Below are 21,562 nucleotides of genomic sequence, written 5' to 3'. Positions count from 1 at the left end.
GCTCCCGCACTTGGAACACTGAAGTCCGATGGCCCCAGGGAGTCGGCTTTTGTGTCTTCTACCAGTTCCCTCCTTCCACTTCTGTCTTTCCAGAACACCTGTCTATTGGATGTGAGACAGCCTGTATTGAATTTCCATCTTTTATAGTTTTCCTCCCACTTCGGTTCTTCTGTCACTTGTGTTCTGCCTAGAAGGAGATTTCCATATTATATTTTAACTAAAATTTACATTTCGGCGGTCGTGTTTTTAATTTCCAAGATCTTTTCCTGACCGTACCTGTTTCATAACATTTTCTTTGGGTTGCGGAACACTTCCCTGTTTGGCGACTGCCTCCGCCCCCTGGCGGACGGAGATGCTGGCTGCTGCTGCCGTCGCCGGGGCTGCTGCTACTTCTCGTTCTGTTCCTTTTCTTTTTCTTTTTCTCCCTCTTCCTCTTCTGCCCTCTTCCACCTTCCTTGCTTCCTGTCTTCCGGCTCCTCCTGCTCTTCTGTTCTGTGAATCACTTGTCTCCCTTCTTGTCACTTTCCCCCAGCTTTCCTGAGGTATATTGACGTGGGACGGATACAAGTTTTAGGTGTACGTGGCGACAATTATACGTTTGGGTATATATGGTGAAACGTATATAGTGTACACACTAACACCTTGGTGTGCGAGCGTAACTCGTTCCGGAAACACGCTCGTCATCCAAAGCGCTTGCGTGTCAAAGCGAATTTCAAGAACCATTGGCTCAGTTGTGATCATGTGACTTTGGGCGTCACGTACGACTCGTATTGCAAGACCAAGACGTCGTTCGTTTGTCAAGTTAAAACGTGTTAGAAGTGTTTGCTCGTCTTGCGGAACACGCGCAGAGCAAGTTAGTCACAATCCAAGCTTGTACTGGATGCATAATATATATACAGTGAAACGACGGCCACATAAGGTTTGGTTAACGCATCGGTTCCCTCATATAATTACCATCGTTTTGGTGAGGACAGCTAAGGTCTACGGTCTTTCAGCTCGAAAGTAGACAATTCAGTATTGTGGGGTATAGTCACCATGCTGTACATTAGATCCCGGAACGAATTCATCGATAGCTGGAGGCTTGGAGCGTTTGACCAACATGTTCCCATTTCCACCATCCCCACGCCTGACGACCACCGATCTACTTTTTGGGTCCAGGAGTTCAGCCTTTTCAGATTACGCATGTGAGCGCGAACCCACATGTGTGTTGTGCTCTGACTTCTTTCACTTAGCGTAATGCCCTCCAAGTCCATCCATATTGTTGTAAAAGGCAGGACTTCCTATTTTGTTAGTGTGGCTTTTTTCTTTTTTCTTTTTTTTCAAAATTTTATTTCAATTCTAGTTAAACATGCAGTGCGAAGTTGGTTTCAGGAGTGAGTTGGTTTGTGTTTCACTGATGCTGACGCTCAGGCCTTGATTGCACAGCGAGTGTAGCCACCCCTGCTGCTGCTTCTTGGGCTTCAGGTTCCGCTCATGCGGATCCAGGGGCCGGTACTTCTTACCCTCGTAGAGTTTCCCGGGGTTCTTTTTCTGAGCCTGGTTGATGACGGTGAGAACACGGGCGACGGATTTGTGAACAACTCGGATCTCGGAGAACTTGGAGGCTGGGCTGCCTGTCACTTCGGGGACGCACAGCTGGGACAGCCCCACCCTCAGGACTTCCAGCTCTTGAAGCACTTCCTCCTTCTTGCCGCAAAGGTCTCGAGCCTTAATCTGGACCATGTCTGCACAAGCCACCGCCAGGATTTCCCACTTTTGTATGGCAGGATAATACTCCATAACGCACACACACACACGCACACACACTCACACACACACACACACAGTCACACACACACTCACACACACACACACAGTCACACACACACACACACACACACACACACACACACTACATTTTCTTTATTCATCCATCATCCAGTTCTCTCTTCAGGTCTGTTAATATTTGCTTATTGTATTTTGGGGCTCCAATGTTGGGTGCACATATATTTACAATGGTCATATCCTCTTGATGAACTCACCCCTTTATCATGATATAGCCACCTCCTCTGTCTCTTTTTAAAAAATTTCTTTAATGTTTATTTTTGAGAGAGAGAGGGGCGGGGAGGGGCAGAGAGAGAGGGAGACACAGAATCCGAAGCAGGCTCCAGGCTCTGAGCATTTAGCACAAAGCCTGACACGGGGCTTGAACCCACGAACCTTGAGATCCTGACCTGACCTGAAGTTAGATGCTTAACTGACTGAGCCACACAGGTGCCCCTTTAGACATCTTTTTAAGTTTATTTATTTTGAGAGAGAGCACAAGCAGGGGAGGGGCAGAGACAAAGGGAGAGAGAGAATCTCAAGCAGGCACCAGGCTTGAACCCACGAACCGTGATAACATGACCTGAGCTGAAGTTGGCCGCTCCGCTGACTGGGCACTCACCCAGGCACCCCTGTCTCTCGTTACAGGTTTGATTTGAAGTCTATTTTGTCTGATAAAGTATAGCTACCCCTGGTCTCTTTTGGTTTCTGTTTGCATGGAATATTTTATTTTCTATTCCTTCACTTAGGGTTTACGTGTGTCCTTAAATTTGAAGTGAGCCTCTTGTAGGCAGCAAATAGTTACATCTTGCTTTTTAATCCTTTCAGCCACTCCATACATTTTGATTGGAGAATGTAATCCATATACCTTTAAAGTAATTATTGATATGGGGCATCCGGGTGGCTCCGTCTGTTAAGCCTCCGACTGGATTTTGGCTCAGGTCGTGATCTCCCGGGTTGCTGAGATAAAGCCTTATGTCGGGCTCTGTGCTGATAAGACAGAGGTTTCTCTCTCCTGTCTCTGCCCCTCCCCCACTTGTGCTTGCGCTCTCTGTCTCTCTCAAAATAAATAAATTTAAAAAATAATTATTGATAAATAAGGACTTACTAATGCCATCTTGTTATTTTCAGGCTGTTTTGTCATGTTCCTTTTTTCCTTTTTGGATGTCTTCCTTTGTGAATTGATGATTTTCCATAATAGAATGCTTTGATTCCCTTCTCTATCTTTTGTGTATCTAACTATAGTTTTTGTTTTGTGGTTACCATAAAACTCACATAAAATTTCTTATAAATAGCAGTGTTTTTAAAGCTGGTAACAACTTAGCTGTGATCACATACAAAAACTCTACCCTCTTACTCCTTCCCTGATTTATGTTTTTGATGTCACAATTTACCTCTTTTTATATTGTACATAATTTAACAAATGATCATAGAAATAGTTATTTTCAATACTTTGGTCCTTAACCCTTTATACTTGAGTTAAGTGATTGACACACCACAATATTACAGCGTTAGAGTATTCTGAGTTTGACTACGTATTTACCTTTGCTGGTGTGTTTTATTTTTTCGTATGTTTTCACGTTGCTAATCATTATTCTTTTGTTTCTGCCTGAAGAACTTCTTTTTGCGTTTCTTGTAAGATGCGTCTAGTGCTTGTGAACTCCCTCAGCTTTTGTTTGTTTGGGAAAGGCTTTATCTTGTCTTTATTTCTGAAAGAGAGACAATTTTGCCTGGTAAAGCATCCTTGGTTAGCAGGGGTTTTTTTTCCCCAGCACTTTGAATATATCATCCCACTCTCTCCTGTCCTGCAAGATTTCTGCTGAGAAATATGCTGATAGCCTTATGGGTGTGCCCTTATAGGTGACAATTGTTTTTCTTTTGCTTCTTTTAAAATCCCTTCTTTGTCTCGACTTTAGATAGTTTTATTTTAATGTATCTTGGAGAAGATCATTTTGTGTTGGACTTTTGGAGGGACCTATTAACTTCATGAATGTTGATGTCCAGATCTTTCCCCAGGTTTGGGAAGTTTACAGCCATTATTTTTTTTCCCCCAGAAAAATTTAACAAGTTTATATATAATTGTTATAAAGTTGAACTGCTGAAACATGTTCACTACAACATTTTGACTTTCATTAACGCTTTATGTCCCTGCATTTATATCGAAAATTCACACACAAGTGAAAATGGAAAAACTGCCAATACCTCATTTCTGTCCCCGATTTTTCCACTTGCCGTCGTATACTTAGGTACCTTTTGACCCCATGGAAAAAAATATAGCTAATGCTCGGAACTACCAATCACAGGAAGAAGAGAAATATTTTTTTTGAAGAACGAGACGTTTTCCATCACAGCGGATGCTTACGCATGTTCTCCACATATGTGGCGTGCTAACTGGATGTCGTTCGGCCTGATTGTTACACGTTTGGCCCGGATAGCACGCACGTTGCCGTCTGCCGACACCCACCCGATCGGCCTCGCTTGCCTCCGCCAGGCGTCGCTGGCCACACTCTGGAAGCTCAGATCTGTTTTGAAGTCCTGAGCGATTTCTCACACGAGACGCTGGACCGGGAGTTCGTGGATCGGAAGTTCAGCCGACTGCTGATAACATCTAGTGCGGTGGAGGGCCACGGTACCAGGCCTGTAACGATGAGTTTTCCACACCCCTCCGGTAGAGGGCGCACTCTTGCCAGCAACTTTTGAAGCTAGTTGCTTCCTGGGTGCTTTACCACCAGTGGGTCGGTGGGCAGTCTGCTTTGTTGGAGCCAAGGCACAGAGACCTCCTTACTTACCCCCCTTCACCTTGGGCTGGAACTCAGTGGGCTAGACGTGGCCTTAGCGTTAGCGAGCGATGGCAATGTGACAGTGGCTGTAAAACACCAGCCATTATTTCTTTAAAAAAGCTTTCTGCCCCTTTCTCCCGCTCTTCTCTTTCTGGGAACTCCAGTAACATGTAGGTTGTTTCTGTTAATGGTATTCTGTAATTTATGTAGGCTTTCTTCACTCGTTTTTGTTTTTGTTTTGTTTGTTTGCTCTTCTGACTAGTTGATGTCAGTGAAATGTCTTCTCAGTTACCTATTCTTTCTTCTGCTTGGTGAAGTCTGTTGTTGAAGCTCTCTATTGAATTCTTCAGTTCATTCATTGTATTCTTTAACTCTAGAATTTCTGGGTGTTTTCGTTTTTGTTTTTTTTTTTAATGGTTTCTGCTTTATTGTTGAACCTGTCATTAGTTCATGCTGTTTTCCTAATTTCATTTCGTTTTCTGTGTTTTCTTGTACCTCGCTGAATTTCTTTACGAGGATTATTCTGAATTCATTTTTTAAACATTTTGTTAATGTTTATTTATTTATGACAGATAGAGACAGAGTGCAAGTAGGGGAGGGGCAGAGAGAGAGAGAGAGAGAGAGGGAGACACAGAATCTGAAACAGGCTCCAGGCTCTGAGCTTCAGCACAGAGCACGACGCGGGGCTCGAACTCAGGAATGGCAAGATCATGACCTAGGCCAAAGTCAGACACTTAACCGACGGAGCCGCCCAGGTGCCTCGTGAATTCTTTGTCAGATAGCTCACAGATCTCTATTTCAGTAGAGATCAGTGTCAGTAATTGGCGTTTTATTAGTTTCTTTCAGTGGTGTCATGTTTCCTTGATCATTATCCTTGTGGCCTTGTGTTGGTCTCTGTGCGTTTAAGGAAGGAGGTACGTCTCCCAGTCTTTACGGTCAGCGGGCTTCAGCAGGCACAACTCTTCACCAGTCAGCCTGTGCAAAGATTCTCGACGGGCTACCTGGTGACGTCCGTGCCCAGCACGTTGCTGCTGGGGCCATTTAGCGGTCAGATCTGATGACTTCGACCTTGCGTTTCCAAGTAACACTGGAGTACTAATGTGAGCATGAGTCAAGTAATGTTTTTAGCTCTCTGCTTCCTGGACTTCCTCCCTACTAAGTATCTCTCTGGTTTTGCAGATGAACAACGGAGTCTCAAGGCCTGCCAAAGCCTCAGGGCCTTTCTTGAGCCCTAAAGTTTTTCTGCAACGTCAGTCAGAGAGCCATTCCCAACTGTCCCCAAAGTACCCCCTGTCAGTGCTTTCTTGATTGATATATTTTCAACATTAGAATGGATTTCAGAGATAACTTTTAAGACCTCTCTGCTTGGGGAGCTTGGGATGAGGAGGACTATAATGTAGAGTGCAGCACCTCTGTCATGTTTTGTGGCCAAATTCGAGTTCCTATCGCATTTTCTCTTGCTCTTTTTGTAGATATAAATAAAGGATAGACCACTCAAAGATGAAGAACACAATGAAAAAAATAACTGTGTGGAAGTAATGAATAGAATTGGCACCTCAGAAAATTGAATTAGTAAATAAGAAGCCAAGCTTGAGCACCTCCTAGAACACAGAGAAAAAGAAAGGTGAAAACCATGAACGCGAGGCTAGTCAATATGGAGGGCAGGTGCAAGAGATAAGGGCTACAAATACAGACAGCTCGAAGACAGGTGAGAACGTGGGAAACAGGAGCAATACTGCAGAAAAACACACGGCCCCGCTGTTTCTGACCTCAAGGAAAGCATTACATCTAGAATAAGGGGGTTCACTGTGTTCTATGAAAAATTAATAAAAACAGATTCACATCAGGTAAAATGATTAAATGTCACAAAGAATCCTAGCTGTCAAGTCCCTACAGCCCACGAAAACAAAAACCAGACGTGTTAACCTAATAATAGTCATCCGTAAAGAAACACGATCAGACTGTTAGTCTTTTCCAAAATACAAAATTGAAGAAAACAGTAGATCATCAACTGTAGAGCCGAGAGGGCAGAGGGTGTGAGTTAAAGTCTAAATAGACCAAGATATCAAATTCTCATTCACTTCCGAGTATGTTTGAAAGAAATGCTGTCTATCTATCTATCTATCTATCTATCTATCTATCTATCTATCTTCTATCCTAAACATTTATAGTCCCAGGGTTTGTGCTCCCAGAAGCTTTTACAATTTAGGGGACCCACTTAGGAAAAAGGATACAAATTTAGGTGTGAGAGTGAATATTTATCGAGGTCAAGGAAGCACTCCAAATTGCAAAGTTGATGAATACTACAAACATGACTGCATTTTCCAATAACCTTTGTTGACAGTTTGCAATTGCAGAAGATATTAATAAGGCCCGTAAAGGGAAGTCAAATATATTATTTGGTATTGAGATTACCTGTCAGATACCGTGGTCACTTCGTTATCTCCCTCTTAGTTAATCGCTCAGCACCGTGTCGCATAGTTGGCTACTCCCTACTTGTTGAAGTACTTTCTTCTACCTGTTTCCATGACACCGCACAATTCTGTTTTTTCTACCTATGTCACTGGCTGACCCCTTTTCAGTCTCTTTTCCTGGCTTCTCTTCCCTTGGACCTCTGGAAAATGGTGTCCCGAGAATTTAAACCCGGGCCACTTTTCTGTTGTTACTCTACTCACTTTTTAGGCGGTTTCATTTGTTACATGGTTTTAAGTAACAAACAGGTTCCAAGGATCCCAAATCTGTATCCTGCCCTGACATCTCCGCCGAGCTTCTGACTTATTGGACATATCCAAGCCCTTCACGATCTCCTTCCCTGGGTACCAAATAGGCATCTCAAATCTAGCACGTGACAGACAGACCTTCTGACTTCCCTCTAAGCCTGTACCTCTCCTAGTCTTTTTAAACTTTTTAAAAGTGTTTATTTATTTTTGAGAGCGAACGAGCGAGCATGAGCAGGGGAGAGGCGGGGGGTGGGGATCGAGGATCCGAAGCGGGCTCTGCGTTGACAGCGGCCAGCCCAATGCGGGGCTCGAACTCACAAACAGAGAGCTCATGACCGAAGCCAAAGTCAGATGCTCCACCGACCGAGCCACCCAGGTGCCCCTCTCCTAGTCTTTGTAGATGTCAACAGGTAGTAACACCATTAATGCGATTGCTTAACCCAAAAACTTCAGGATAATCCTTGAATTTTCCTCCGTTTTCTGCATTTGCTCCATCAACATATCCTCCCAACTCTGCTTCCCAAACAGCTTCTGAATATGTCCACTTCCTCCTGTGTCTTCCACTCTACCACTCCGGCCTAAGTCACCATTCTGTTCTGTTTAGGCTTCTGTAATGGCTTCCTAGCTTATCTCTCTGCCCCATTCCTCATAGTCTCGCTTACTCACAGGCACCAGAGTGATATTTTTAAAGTGTCATTCTTATCATGTCCTCACCATGCTTAAAATCCCCCAGTGGCTTGCCATCTCACTCGGGATACGATCCAAATAGCGTAGGCTTACGAACAAGCCTTTCCATGCTCCGGACCTTCTGCCTTGCCAACGTCGAGCCCCAACACTTTCTGCTTAGCTCACCGCGCTCCAGTCACACTGGCCTTCTTTCTGTCCCCTGAGCATCTTTCCTTGGGGCTTTGTCGCCAGTTCTTCCCTCTGCCAACAGTATTCTCCTCCGTAAATCGTACGCCGCTGTCTACGTCTTCTCATTCAGGTCTTGCCTTACGTCCTACCTCCTCAGCAAGACCACCTTTGAAACTCTTCTTCGAATGGCGGTCTCCCCCTAGTCATGATCAGTCCTCTCCAGTACAAATACCTTTATCTGATCTTTTTTAAAGTCTGTATTCACTGCAGTCTCCCAAATGCCTAGGACACAACCTGGCACAGAGTTGTGACGCTCCATACGTATGTCAACGAAATGAGCGAACGCTTGAGTGAACACTAGCGCCTACCTTTCAAACCGTGGGAGAAGATGACAGCAATTGTATGAAGTACATCGGACAGGGAGTCCTTCTAAGGTGCAGTAAGACGTTCTTTTCCTTTTTCTCCACTATTACTTTAAATCCATCTTGTGGAAAAAAATTTTTTGAGTCCAAGAATGAACTTTTAGCCAGTCTTCGTAGCTCGTGCACTCAGTCTTAGTCGACGTAAAGTCCTCTGGTTGCTTTCATCTGTAATAGTTCCAATTCAGCAATGAACCTGTGCAGTCCAGGGTGATAATGGCAACACTTTGAATCTCACGGTGAAGAATTCTATCCTCCACGTGAATGTCTCTCCCTCACACATCTCCTCCTTCCTCCACACAAGCAGGTGGCTACAGTTTCTGACCTCTCCAGGGAGGGGAGGTCAGGGTCAAGTTCTATCTCGACTGGAATTTAAGGCATCTGGTGTCGGTGTCTCTGGTTGTGGTGGTTGTTTAGAGCTGTCTCCATTTTAGCCTGAGAATTCAGCATTTTTATCTTCTATTTGATCACTTTACCCTGGTATGCCGTCTGCGTTGGCAAGATTTTATTTACTTAAAATGTTTGCTTATTTATTTTTGAGAGAGCACGAGCGAGCACAAGCAGGAGAGGGGCAGAGAGAGAGGGAGACACAGAATCCGAAGCAGGCTCCAGGCTCTGAGCTGTCGGCACACAGCCCGATGTGGGGCCCGAACCCACGAACCGCGAGATCGTGACCTGAGCCGAAGGCGGGCGCTCAACGGACTGAGCGCCCCCCCCCCCACCCCGGGCGCCCCTGCCTTGGCAAGATTTTAAAAAGGCTTCAGGTGAATAGCTCTCCTACCACCTGGCCCACATCTCACATGTGGTCCATGAGAAGCAATCCGCATCCTGGCCCCTGTTCAGTAACTGCATAGCCAGGTCCCAATGCTGCCGCGTCAGGCCAATAGTCACGACGTTTCTGGATGTTAGATTCCTCAGGTGTATATGTCTACGTCCCCCCTTCCCCCAGTTTCTAGTTCTAGTTCACAACTGAACAAACATATGAAAAGGTATAACATACATTATTCGTAGTTATTAATGTTGACATATACTATATGAATGAACATGTTATATAATATTAACATGTAACACTGTATTATCATAAGAATGAATAGAAATACGAGATTGCCCACTAATAGAATCCTACTGAATGTATCACACGCACTGTAGCTGCTAAAATTTAAAGCCTATACCTGAGATACAGCATTTGTTTAACACTTATGTAGTCAAATACGTCTTTTTCTTTGAGATTCCTCCTCCGCTTTCAAGTTTGCAAGTTCCTGACCCTCAAGAGAGTTGATGAACACTCGCTTGTGATTTTTACATTTTCCAAATTTCCTGTGACCTTTGCAATTAAAGTCATAAACTATAGTTAACACTACGATGAACCTTAAACCCAAATTACAGGCCTAGAAACGTACTGGATAATCCCTCACAACGTGACCCCTTTATCTTTAAACGTAGTGCAAGACTAGGCTTCCAAAGACTTCTCTAGCAGTCCTTGGAGTGATGCTCTGTGTCTGGGCCCGTCAGATCCGGGCTCCAATTCCAGCTGTCTCACCCAGTAGCTCTTTGTGGCCAATTTATCCAACCCCTCGGACTTACGTTCACAAAATAGCAGCAAAAAGAGGGTTGCCACGAGCATTGGCTGAAATAATATACTTAAAGCACCAAGTGCGTACAAAAGGCTGGTTTCTCTTGGTTCTCTCTCTCTTTTGTTTTCTTCCCCACCCATCCCTCCGGGCCTTTGGCAGCTCTAGCTCAAGTTCATTATCGACCTGCCCCTCAGGGGTGGTGGTTAAAATTCCTTGCTCTATAAACTGAGGAAGTCAGTTGGCGGGACCCGAATTAAAACTTGCAAGAGGGAAGTTGTATTTGCCACGTAATATAGCACAGAACATTCTGGTAGAACACGAGCTCAGCCGAGAGTCCATTCATGAGAGCAAACCGGCTTCCTTGCCGATGTGTTTTTGCCCAGCAGTCAGTTTTTGTTAATCTATCCTGCGGTAACAACCTCCCGCTCTCAGCAGATTCCCACGACGAAAGTGTCTCTCGCCCGGCTTCCGCAGCCTTGGTGGGTCAGGTGCGGCTCTACCTTGGTTCGAGAAGTAGAATTGTCCTGCGGACGTGAGCCAGCAGTGAGGTTTTGAGTTGGGGGTAGCAAGTACTAAACAGCACTATTTAGCACCTGTGGGCTCTCAAGTACTAGGCCCTCATTTGAGGTCACTACAGAATATCTGAGGCGGAGGGAAGACGGCCGTAACTTGAATGAAATGGTGTAGCAGGTGTGCGGTTCGGTCCTTCCTAGATTCCGTGACATCTATCACTGTGGTGTCACCAAAATCTCTTTCGGTGCTTTAGTATCTCCGCCTGCGTGTTCTGCTCTGCAGAGATGGCTCCCTTCAGTTATGATGGAATGTGTTATAGTCTCTGGCTCTTTAAATTTTTTTTTAACGTTGATTTGTTTTTGACACGGAGAGAGAGAGAGAGAGAGGGAGACACAGAATCCGAAGCAGGCTCCAGGCACTGAGCCGTCAGCACGGAGCCCGACGCGGGGCTCGAACTCACGGACCGCGAGATCGTGACCTGAGCCGAAGCGGGACGTTCAACCGACTGAGCCCCCCGGGCGCCCCTAGTCTCTGGCTCTTTAAAGGGTCTAGACAAGAGTGGCCTATTTGCAAACAGTGCTTCTGTGTCTTTTGTACAGTGACAGTTGACAATATTGCCGACATGCACCTCCGTGCGTCTTACACAGGGACTGGCGTGATTATCATGAGACTTTATTTTTCCAGCAGAAACAAAGCTTGTTTCTGTAGACTAACGTGTGTGTTTCCTTTCTTCAAACAATGACTAAAGAAAAGATCCACCGCGTTTCCCTTTTAGGACTTTCATTGCCAGAAATCTTGGTACCCAATTCACTGCCCAACTCTGGTCACTGACTTGATTCAGCTGCCTGGTAGAATGTTCCCTCTCTGCTGACTTTAAATAGTTCCTCTTCCATTGAATCCCGCGATCGTCCAGATTTGTATTTTCTTAGAAGAAACTTCTAACCTGCCTCTAATGTTTTGGGCAATAGCCCAAATGCTGAATACCCCCCAAATAAACATGTCAACCATAATTTAACTAACTCAGAGAAAATGTTCCGGTTCTTAGTAACGTATCTACGGAGAGGTGGAGCATGTTATGACCGAAGTTTAATTCACCGTAGAAACTATCGAGCCCTAACCTGAAACAAAACAAAACAAAACAAAACAAAACAAAACAAAACCGTGTGTGTGTGTGGGTCACAGAGGGTTGTATGTAAATGCTTTCGTGTGTTGAAACCTCCGACTAGAATGTGAACCCGATGAAGGCGGCGTTCCTTGTCATGCTTTTTGCATCGTGCCAGTGTTTCCCAAAGTGGGGTAACACGTGTAAAGCCGGCGAGGCATGAGATGGTTTGGGCTGTACGTGCAGGAACATCTTCAGCTCTGAAGGTATGCTTTTATTTGCATGTGTGGCAAAAATGATTAGCGTAAGAACACCTCTGATTTCATGGATCTTAGGAGCTAAGGTGAAGCCCAGTGTATTTAAGTGGAAGATGTGGTTCAATTAAAAGGACAATGTTAAGTAAACAAGGGGCGCCTGCCTGGGTGGCTCAGTCGGTTAAGCACCTGACTTCGGCTCAGGTCACGATCTCGCGGTTTGTGAGTTCGAGCCCCACGTCGGGCTCTGGGCTGACACCTTGGAGCCTGGAGCCTGCTTCGGATTCTGGGTCTCCCTCTCTCTCTGCCCCTGCCCTGCTTGTGTGCTCTGTCTGTCTGTCTCTCTCTCTCTCAAAAATAAATCCATAAACATTTAAAAAAGAACAATGTTAAGTAAATAATAATATGGGTGATCCAAGGGATGGAAAATAGCCTGTACACGTCCTAGGAATGAGCGAAGTCTGGGAAACAGTATGTTACACTCTGCTGTTTGACTCCCATCTCATCCCGTTTGAGACATTTATCATATAACATACTTACCGTATGATATGATATATTTAATGTGAGATCCATGGAGCTTGCCCTCCGTGCCGGGCACTTGCCAGGGGACTGGGACTACAGAGGGACTACAGAGCTTAGGAGATACGTTGTCTCTCCTCGTCAGCCCTTCAGGAAGCACCTCAAAGACACCTGATATCAGCCACATCTTGGTGGATGGAGTTGTTTTTTTTTAAGCTGAAATCTAGGAACATTTCTGCCCACCAGTTCTAACCAGGTGTTTAAAATTTTTTTCCATTATAAGTTTGGTTTAACCTCAATCGTGTGGCCATTTCCTTCTTCACTTTAAAACAGCAATTTTGATGTAAGTTACCTCAGCTTTGTTGTTCACTCAGTCAAAGGTCAGTTATCAGCTCAGACTAAATAGGGTGTTGTCTCTTTGCATTTGTGGTATCGGCTTTGAAAATAAGGACGCCGGAGACCCAGATATCAGGTGAATCTGTGCCCTATAAATAGAAAAGATAATAAGGTACTTCAGCTTTATGCTAGTAAAACTTTATGTAGGGTCTTGGTGACTAAAATTATAGGCATTTAGGATGTCAAGAAGGGGAAAAAACTTCTGGTAAAATAGCACAGAGTTTGCCTCTCTGTAATAGTTATGAGTTTTTTCCTCGCCTAAAATAACATGATTTTATGAGCTTATAATACCTGCTGGAAATTAAGAAGAGAGCTGCGTTTTGCAGCTCTTCAAGTGTTGATTACGTAAGTATTTCTGGGTGAAGCATCATTTGAATTTTCCTCTAAAAGCAAAACTGACGCTTTTTGCCCCATCCTTTTTTGTTATTATTTTCTCGATTATGGGTTTGTAAAGCACGCGATCACTCTTAGTTATTCTCATGAGCATTCATTTTCGTATCTAGTAACCATCCGAGGTCTGAAAAAAAGTTCTGCAAAAGAAGCAGTAATCTGTGTACTGTTGGCTGGCATTAGCATTTATGAATATTTTAGTTGATTTTTCCAGAGCCACTTTTTATTATCACCACATTATCCTCTCTATCATGTCTTAATCTAAATATGTGTTAACGTGAATCAATTTTATTTTCGCTGGAGAACACTTGAAGGAATGGCTACAGCTCAGTTAGTTCTATCTCCAGATAGAGAGTGATTAAGGAATGATAGGGCCCCTGGCGGCTGAATCTTGGGCCAGACATCAATGACTGCCACAGTTTCCCCAGAAGATTAGACATTCAGGACTGGAGGGGGTGGAGGGAGAGGGACCAGTATTTCAAACAAATTGATGTGGTTTAACTAGCGGAGGTATATCGGTTCGGGTCCAATCAAGAGACAGAAAACACTGATGTTGGAACTGAGAGGTAATAAATTGGTAACTGACACTGGTTTTGGCCTCCACCACCTTTGTGGCACTCGGCCCCTCTGCCTCTCCCCTCCCCCTCTCGTCCCAGTGTACTCTGAATACGGCGGCCAAGGTGGACATGTTAACAGGGAAATTAACACGGAAATTAGGCCACGTCACTCCTCTTTGCAAGAGCCTCTAGCGGCTCCCGTCCTACCCGGAGAAGAGGCTAACGTCCTTCAATCCACCAGGTCACGTACAACCTGTGTCCTTCTCCCCTGCTCTTTACCTCTCTGACCCCGCCTTCTACCACTCTCCCCTTCTCCAGTGTGCCACCTCAGTCACAATGGGACTCTTGCTGTTCCTCAAACCTGCCAGGGAGTCCCCGCTGTAGACCTTGGCACTTGGTGTTTTCTCTCCCTGGAGTGTTCTTCCTTGGTGTAGTACATGCCTTGCTGCTTTACTTCCTTTACTCAGATGTCACCTTGTTAGTGACGCGCTCTCTGGGCATCGATCCTTCTCACATTCCAACTTGCTCTTAACCCTTCATATCCGTTTTGTAGGCTTGTTTTATTTTCTCCTCCACATCTGGAATTCTATATACTCATAATCAGGCATGCCAGGGTTATACTAGTACCTATTTTCCAGGGATAGTATAAAGATTTTGTTTAGGGACACCTGGGTGGCTCAGTCCATTAAGCGTCTGACTTCATGAGGTCATGATCTCGCCGTTTGTGGGTTCAAACCCCGCATCGGGCTCTGTGCTGACAGCTCAGAGCCTGGAGCCTGCTTCGGATTCTGTGTCTCCCTCTCTCTCTCTGCCCTCCCCCATGTGTGCTCTCTCTCTCTCTCTCTCTGTCTCTCTCTCTCTCTCTCTCTCTCAGTCTTTCTCTCATGATCTCATGGTTTGTGGGTTTGATCCATGCTCTGTGCTGACAGCTTGGAGCCTGATGTCCACTTCGGACTCTGTGTCTCCCTCTCTCTCTGTACCTCCTCCGCTCATGCTCTGTCCCTCTCTCTCTCTCAAAAATAAGTAAACGTTAAAAAAATTAAAGATTTTGTTTATATATATAAATACATATATATGTATTTATATATATAAATATATATAATTTTAATATATAAATATATATGTATTTATATATTTACTTTATATATATAATATAATACAATACAATATAATTATATATAATGTATATAATATATTATATATATATATAAATATATATATATATATATATAAAAGATTTTATATATAGGGATGCCTGGGTGGCTCAGTTGGTTAACTGTCCAAGTTCAACTCAGGTCATGATCTCACGGTTTATGAGTTCAAGCCCTGCATCGGACTGTGTGCTGACAGTGCAGAGCATGCCTGGGATTCTCTCTCCCCCTCTCTCTGCCCCTCCCCTGCTTTCTCTTTCTCAAAAATAAATAGACTTGAAAAAAGATCATATATATATATATATATATATATATATATATATATATACACACACACACACACACATATGTATGTATAGGCCCTGACACATGGAACACTCAAGAAATATTTGCTACATATAGTGGACAAGCCCTAGGAAGGATGAGCTATGAAAACCTGCGTGTGATCTTTGGAAACCCCTTTTTTCCTAGATGAGGCCTAATCCTACACTGAAAGCTGGCCGGGTGGCCACCTTGTCACACGGTCAGTACAGACTCTCGAGGCCCTCCCTCTCTGTCGGCAAGAAGAGGCAATTAAAGGCCAACATAAGGGAAGTGTACAAGGGAGACAGAATACAGCACTCTGACCAGGCGTTGCGAAGGAGGACACGCCAAGAGGGGTTGGTCAAGGCTCCGGTCGTGTCATGTTCTCGCTACAGGGCCTGGCAGACGAGCATGGGTAAGATCTGACGATGTCCTGCGATGAGCCTGCCTCTTCCAGCCCGCTTTGATTTGCGCGTCATTTCCTTCCATCCACGTGGGGGACTTCGGGCATTTGAGACCCCTTCTCCCTTGCCGGCTTCTGCCCCTGTTCGTTGCCCTCCGCGCGAACTACTGGCGTAGCTTCGAGCCGGTGTTCCCGGCTCCCTAACCTGGCGCCCGTGGTGTGGCCAGCTGCGCCCGTTCTGAGATCACGCAGCGAGCATTTTCCGTATTTCACGCTTGGCTTTAGGTAGTTCACCTTTGTCATTCCTTTAATTCCTCCAGCAACATGTTGAGCGTAGGACTGGTCGTAGTTCCTATTATAAATGCAGAAGCAAGTTCGGAGGCCTCACATGACTTGTTCTAGCTCCTTCAGCTCAGCGGTGCCCGGGTTAAGTCTCGTGATTGTTGTACCAGCTCTCGTACATCTTGCCCAAACACAGATCCCTTTGCAAAATTAAACCTTGGCATTTCATGATCTTCACAATCTACCCCTATCCCGCTTCAGGTCGTTATCTCCCATTTGATGGCCCCTGACAGTTCATTGTCCAAGCTAACCCGTTGACTGCTTCCCTCCCGATATTCTAGGGGCTGCAGCGCACCGTAACTTTGCGTGTGCTTCCTCTCTGTCTGCAGTGCGCATTCCTCCTTCCTGGTCTGGCAAGCGGCCTGTAATTTTTCAGGCTCAGGTTAATTGCTGCTTCCTTCGTGCAGCCTTCCTCAGTGCCTCTTGGGGGACGATTCATGGCATTTTCTTCCATATTCGCACAACAGCCTGCATTTATTTCTACTATAGTATTTTTTTCATTCTGACTTCTATTACACTTGTTCATATATTTGTCTCCTCTCTCCAGACCAAAAGTTCCTCCCGGGCAGAGACTGTGTCTGATTTATCACTCAATTTTCACCACCCAGCATAGTGCCTGGTACATAAAGTCTCATAAGAAAGGTTTGTTGAATGCGGAATGGATATCGGACTTCTCCCCACCTGCTGTAATTAGCAGATTCAGCCAGGCCCCTCCGGTCAGGGTTGGGAGCCTCTCGTTCAGGCTCCCAAGATACCCTGTGCACCTTGAACGTTGTATCGTAACCGTCTGTCGACGTATCCGCCTTCCTTGCTAGGCTGCCTGAAATTCAGGAAACATGCGTAAAGCCCGGTGACTGTGTCTCAGTGAATGGGTTTTGAGTGAATAAATGAAGGCTGACTGGGCCTCCACGGTGCTTGGTGTTCTGCCTGTGCTGAAGGGTTATGCTTTTTCTCATCGATGCTCAGCAGATGCTAAACCGTGGAGTCAGTCAACAATAAATCAGTGTGATTGGCAGCGAAATGGACGGGCCAGTTGTTCTCTGGGGGAAAGGGACGACAATGGAACAGTTTGGCCACGGTGGGGATCACCGTGACTGTGCCTGTGCGGACCGAGCCTGAAGTCAATGGACTGGATGTCTGGCCAGTGTAAGCCCCTCCATCATCAAGGTAATGGTACAAATGAATATCTAGTCCCCATCTGCGCTCGGGAGGTCTATCACTTTTTTTAAATGTGTTTTTTAAATTTTTATTTTTGAGACAGAGCATGAGCGGGGGAGGGTCAGAGACAGAGAGAGAGAGGGAGACACAGAATCCGAAGCGGGCTCCAGACTCTGAGCTGTCAGCACGGAGCCTGACGCGGGGCTCGAACTCACCAACTGCGAGGTCATGACCTGAGCCAAAGTCTGATGCTTAACAACCGAGCCGCCCAGGCACCCCGATAGCAGTCTATCACTTGTGTCTAATTTCCCATTTCAAGAGTATCAAATTCTGATCATCAATTTCAACAAACCTGAACAGGAGGTTTGCCATTTTACAAGAATAAGCACATGGAAACGGACCCAGCAGAACTGAAAAATGTCACGAAGAATGGCCTGTGACATTATCAGCATAATGTCCTGACCTTAGTTATTCAATCGCTTCATCGAAAAATTCAAAATATTTGCATCCATAAATCCTTCAGTGGTATTTTTCCTTCCTGATGCCAACCCGTCTGGCTTGAGATTTTGTAAACAGACGACTTTTTGATTCTCACAAACATGACATTTTTATGAACATAAGAACATAAAAATATGTATCAGTGCCAACCGATCTTAAATATTTTCTATCAAAGTGTGACCTTTTCTATTCCACATAATATCTAAATCTTTTTTTCCTCGTGTTCACAGAACCTGTGAGAAAGTCAAATAACATAATCTGAAATGCAAAGGTATGTTCGGGAAAGTTGGCTCAACCCAGATGTAGCTGCTGATTGAAAATGAAGCTCCCCCTCCACCAAAAAAAAAGAAGAAGCTACAGCCTCCCGGGTTAGTTTGTCTGAGTCATCTTTCAGATGAGTGAGGCCGTAGGACAGATCAAATGTGTTCATAGAGAAGAATATCAAGAGGAATTGGAAGAACCCCCCTGAGGGGCCAGCTTACAGTCCACAGCATATTCAGAGAACATTTGCTCCCCTGCCTCCCTCGCGCCGCAGGTGCCCGGATGGGATGCACGTGGTCTGTGCGTGTGTTCCCAGAATGCCCACTCCATCCTTCTCCGTAAATCCTTGGAAAGGTCTGAGCATGTCTAATTCAAGCCCCCTCTCCCTCCCGTATTTGCTCCAACTCTGCGTCCGCAGCAGATACAAAGGGCTGAGTGATCCTAGTGTAGTAAGGAACTCAAGAGAAATGCCCAAGGGGTAAAAGTAACCAGTTTCTTTCCTTAATAGGATGAGGGCTCGTCCCCTTCCTTTTTGGCAAAGTCCCCCTCGTCTTCGAGAGCCTCAGGAGAGCTTGAATAGCCTCCACTGCGAAGGTCTCGGCCAACCTCGACTAACAGTCATGGGCCCCTCTGGGGTGCCCTCCGTGCGACGCAGAGATGAAAAACCAAGCTTTGTCCTCAAGTATCTTGCAGTGCAGAAGGGAGGATAGACGCAGGCTCACAAAGCCCAAAGTATTACGGTGAGATGCTGCTCTGATGGAAATATCTACATCACGTGAGAATAAAAAGTATCTCAGTCTGCCTTACAGAGGACTTTCCTGAGGACGTGGGAAAACTAACTTACTTGATCTTATTTACAAACAAAATGCTTTTTAAAAGACTTCAAAGGTTGTCTCAAGGGTTCTAAGAACAAGAAATTGAAGCCAGAAATTGAAATCCTAGAAGGATTCTTGCTTTGTGCTTCTCTCTTATTTTTGAAAGGTAGACTTCAGTCTGTCTCTCGCCCTCCTTGTCACTCTCATTTTCTCTGTCAACCAGCAGCTGGTACTTCAGCATATCCATAGTGAAATGTGGCCATTTGAATTGACAGCCTCACGTAGAGAGTGCTTCCTGGGAAAAGAGAATCTGATCGGCCCTGCTAAGGTCAGCGTGTACCCCAATCCAGTACGCTATCCCTAGGGGTCAGGGTCATGCAGCGGAAACGTGACTGCCGGGTCACCAACTCCTGGATAGTGAGAGGAGCTCCGCGTATGCAAAGAAATCCCATTAGTTCCATGTGACCAAAAACATAGGTGTTACGCGCAGAGCGCGGCAAAGAGACCAGGTGCGATGCCAGGCAGAGGCAACGTTTTAAGGGCTTTGAATTTGGACTTTGCCTTGCAATGTGGTACGATAAACTTTGCAAGGGGACAGCGATACGTGGCACTACTGACTGAGGTAGAGAAAGCTGGAGAAGCGGCAGTTTGCGGAATATTATTACCTATTATTATAGCAACAAGTGTATGTTGCACGTGATAACGCTGTATACACTAATGGTGTTACACATAACATATATGACATATTGGATATGCTCTTGGATACTGTGTATTAGTATATTTCATTAGCACTATTTTGAGGTACTTACATCAAAGTGAGGGTGCTACATAAAAGCTCCAACTTACTGAGCGCTTAGTGTGTGCATGGTGCTGCACTGCACATATTATCTTTTATTTATTTATTTTTAAGAAAGAGAGAGGAAGAGAGAGAGAGAGCAAGAGCACGTGAGCGGGGGAGACGGACAGAGGGAGAGAGGGAGAATCTTAAGCAGGCCCCGTGCCCCATGCAGAGCCTGACGCGGGCCTCGATCTCAAGTCCGTGAGATCATGACCTGAGCTGAAATCAAGAGTCTGATCTAACCGACTGGACCCGTACCTATAGCTTGGAGGGGAAATCAATGTTCATTGATCGAAGCCACCGATCGGAGGTTGTCTGTCACCGTAGCAAAGCCTCGTCCATTCTGCCTAGTACAGTGAGCAGTTGGTGGTGGTCGAGGAGGCGTATCTCTCCCTGATTTCTACTTCCTGTTCCTCTCATTTCCCAATCTCTCCGCTTCACTTAAGCATTTCCTTGCTTTGCAGTACTAGTTCCTGGTTGTCTGTCATCGCTGCCGCCACGGCTCTGGCTGGTGGGGTGGGTTTCCTCAACGACTGGTCACGGCCACCTACCCCAGCTCGAAGACTTGCCACCAAGTACAATCGGTACTTCCGTTGAACCATTCAAAACCCATCCACCACTAACTGATGCCTAAGAAGGCTTGCCTTAGAACAGCACCTTTCAGGGGCGCCTGGGGGGCTCAGCCGGTGAAGCGTCAGCCTTTGGCTCAGGTCATGATCTCGTGGTCCGTGAGTTCGAGCCCCGCATCGGGCTCCGTGCTGACGGCTCGGAGCCTGGAGTCTGCTTCTGTGGCTCACTCTCTTCCTGGCCCTTCCCCTGCTCACACACACACACACACACACACACACACTCTCTCTCTCTCTCTCTCAAAAATAAATAAACATTAAAAAAATAAAAAGAACAGTGCCTTTCAAACCTCTGCTTTTAAATATCGCCAATGGCAGAAGAGACCCATTGGAGCTGAGCCGGAGGCAACGAAATGCAAGCACAAAACGTGTTTAAAGTCTCCTACTTTACCTAAAAGTTTTATGCAAATTTTGAATTCTTATTCATTATATATCTTTATTTTAACTTAAAATAAGGTTTTTCCTCAAGTCATCAAAGGATAGCGATTTTTTCAAGAAATGCGTCCTGTAGATTGTTTATTACACACCTTAGATAATCAGAAAAAAACATACCTGGACTCTATTATCTTAGCTCCCCAAAGAAATGCCTTCACTATGATTTAATGTTATTTTTGGTATTTTTATAGAGGTCTGGCCGAGGAAAATCTGTGTGAGGAAAGCACCTGGGTCTTTTATCAAAGTACACTCACAAATATTGTCTAAAATAGTACACAGTATCCTCAATACAAGGAGCCGTGCAATACATTTTTGTCAAGGTCTTCTGTGTCATTGATGACCCCCCCGCCCCCCGCCAGGTGTCCCTATATCTCAGCCCGAGGAGTAAGACCTTGGCACAGTGGTTCCCAAAGCGTGGTGCCTGGACCAGCCTCATCAACATCACTTGGGACCTTGTTAGGAATGAATATTTCCAGACGCTCCCACCCCAGACCTACTGAATGAAAAACTGGGGTTGGAACACGGCAATGTGTTTTGACAAACCCTCCGGGGGAATCTGATGTCTGCTAACATTTGAGAACCGCTGCCTTAGCGGATGCCTCGGCCCCCCTCCCGGGGAAATGATGGAAGTGGGCGCGGTTACCATTTCGTCCCCTTTCCATTCCCTTTTCAGCCGCCCGGTGCTCTCCTGTTTGCCTCTTCACACCCCGTCCCCACCTGCTCGTACCACTCTCTCCTCTGGCCTCTTTTCCTTTTCTAGAACGTGGCAAGCTCCTTCCTGCATTAAAGCCTTTACCCTGGCTGTTGCCTCTGCTTGGCTTCACCACAGCGTCCGGGTGATTGACCCCAC

The 21,562-nt window shown here is 45.4% G+C and overlaps 1 protein-coding gene and 1 pseudogene across 1 annotated transcript; both read right to left on the bottom strand.

Moving 5' to 3' along the window:
• Positions 1-1,338: 1,338 nt before the first annotated feature.
• Positions 1,339-1,733, bottom strand: LOC115506915 (60S ribosomal protein L35-like). The gene has a single exon (XM_032592085.1). The coding sequence runs from the start codon at positions 1,720-1,722 to the stop codon at positions 1,339-1,341; it is 384 nt and encodes a 127-aa protein (XP_032447976.1). The 5' UTR covers positions 1,723-1,733.
• Positions 1,734-4,161: 2,428 nt separating this feature from the next.
• LOC115506914 overlaps positions 4,162-21,562 on the bottom strand; it is a 38,987-nt pseudogene continuing 21,586 nt past the window's right edge.

The sequence above is a fragment of the Lynx canadensis genome, chromosome X (genome assembly GCF_007474595.2).
Source record: "Lynx canadensis isolate LIC74 chromosome X, mLynCan4.pri.v2, whole genome shotgun sequence".
NCBI classification, from domain to species: domain Eukaryota; kingdom Metazoa; phylum Chordata; class Mammalia; order Carnivora; family Felidae; genus Lynx; species Lynx canadensis.
Note: the sequence above shows the minus strand (reverse complement) of the source record. Positions and strands in the feature narration are given on the sequence as shown.

Coding starts and splice junctions, on each gene's coding strand:
- LOC115506915 (XM_032592085.1), bottom strand. CDS start 1,722: ATGGTCCAGATTAAGGCTCGAGACCTTTGCGGCAAGAAGGAGGAAGTG.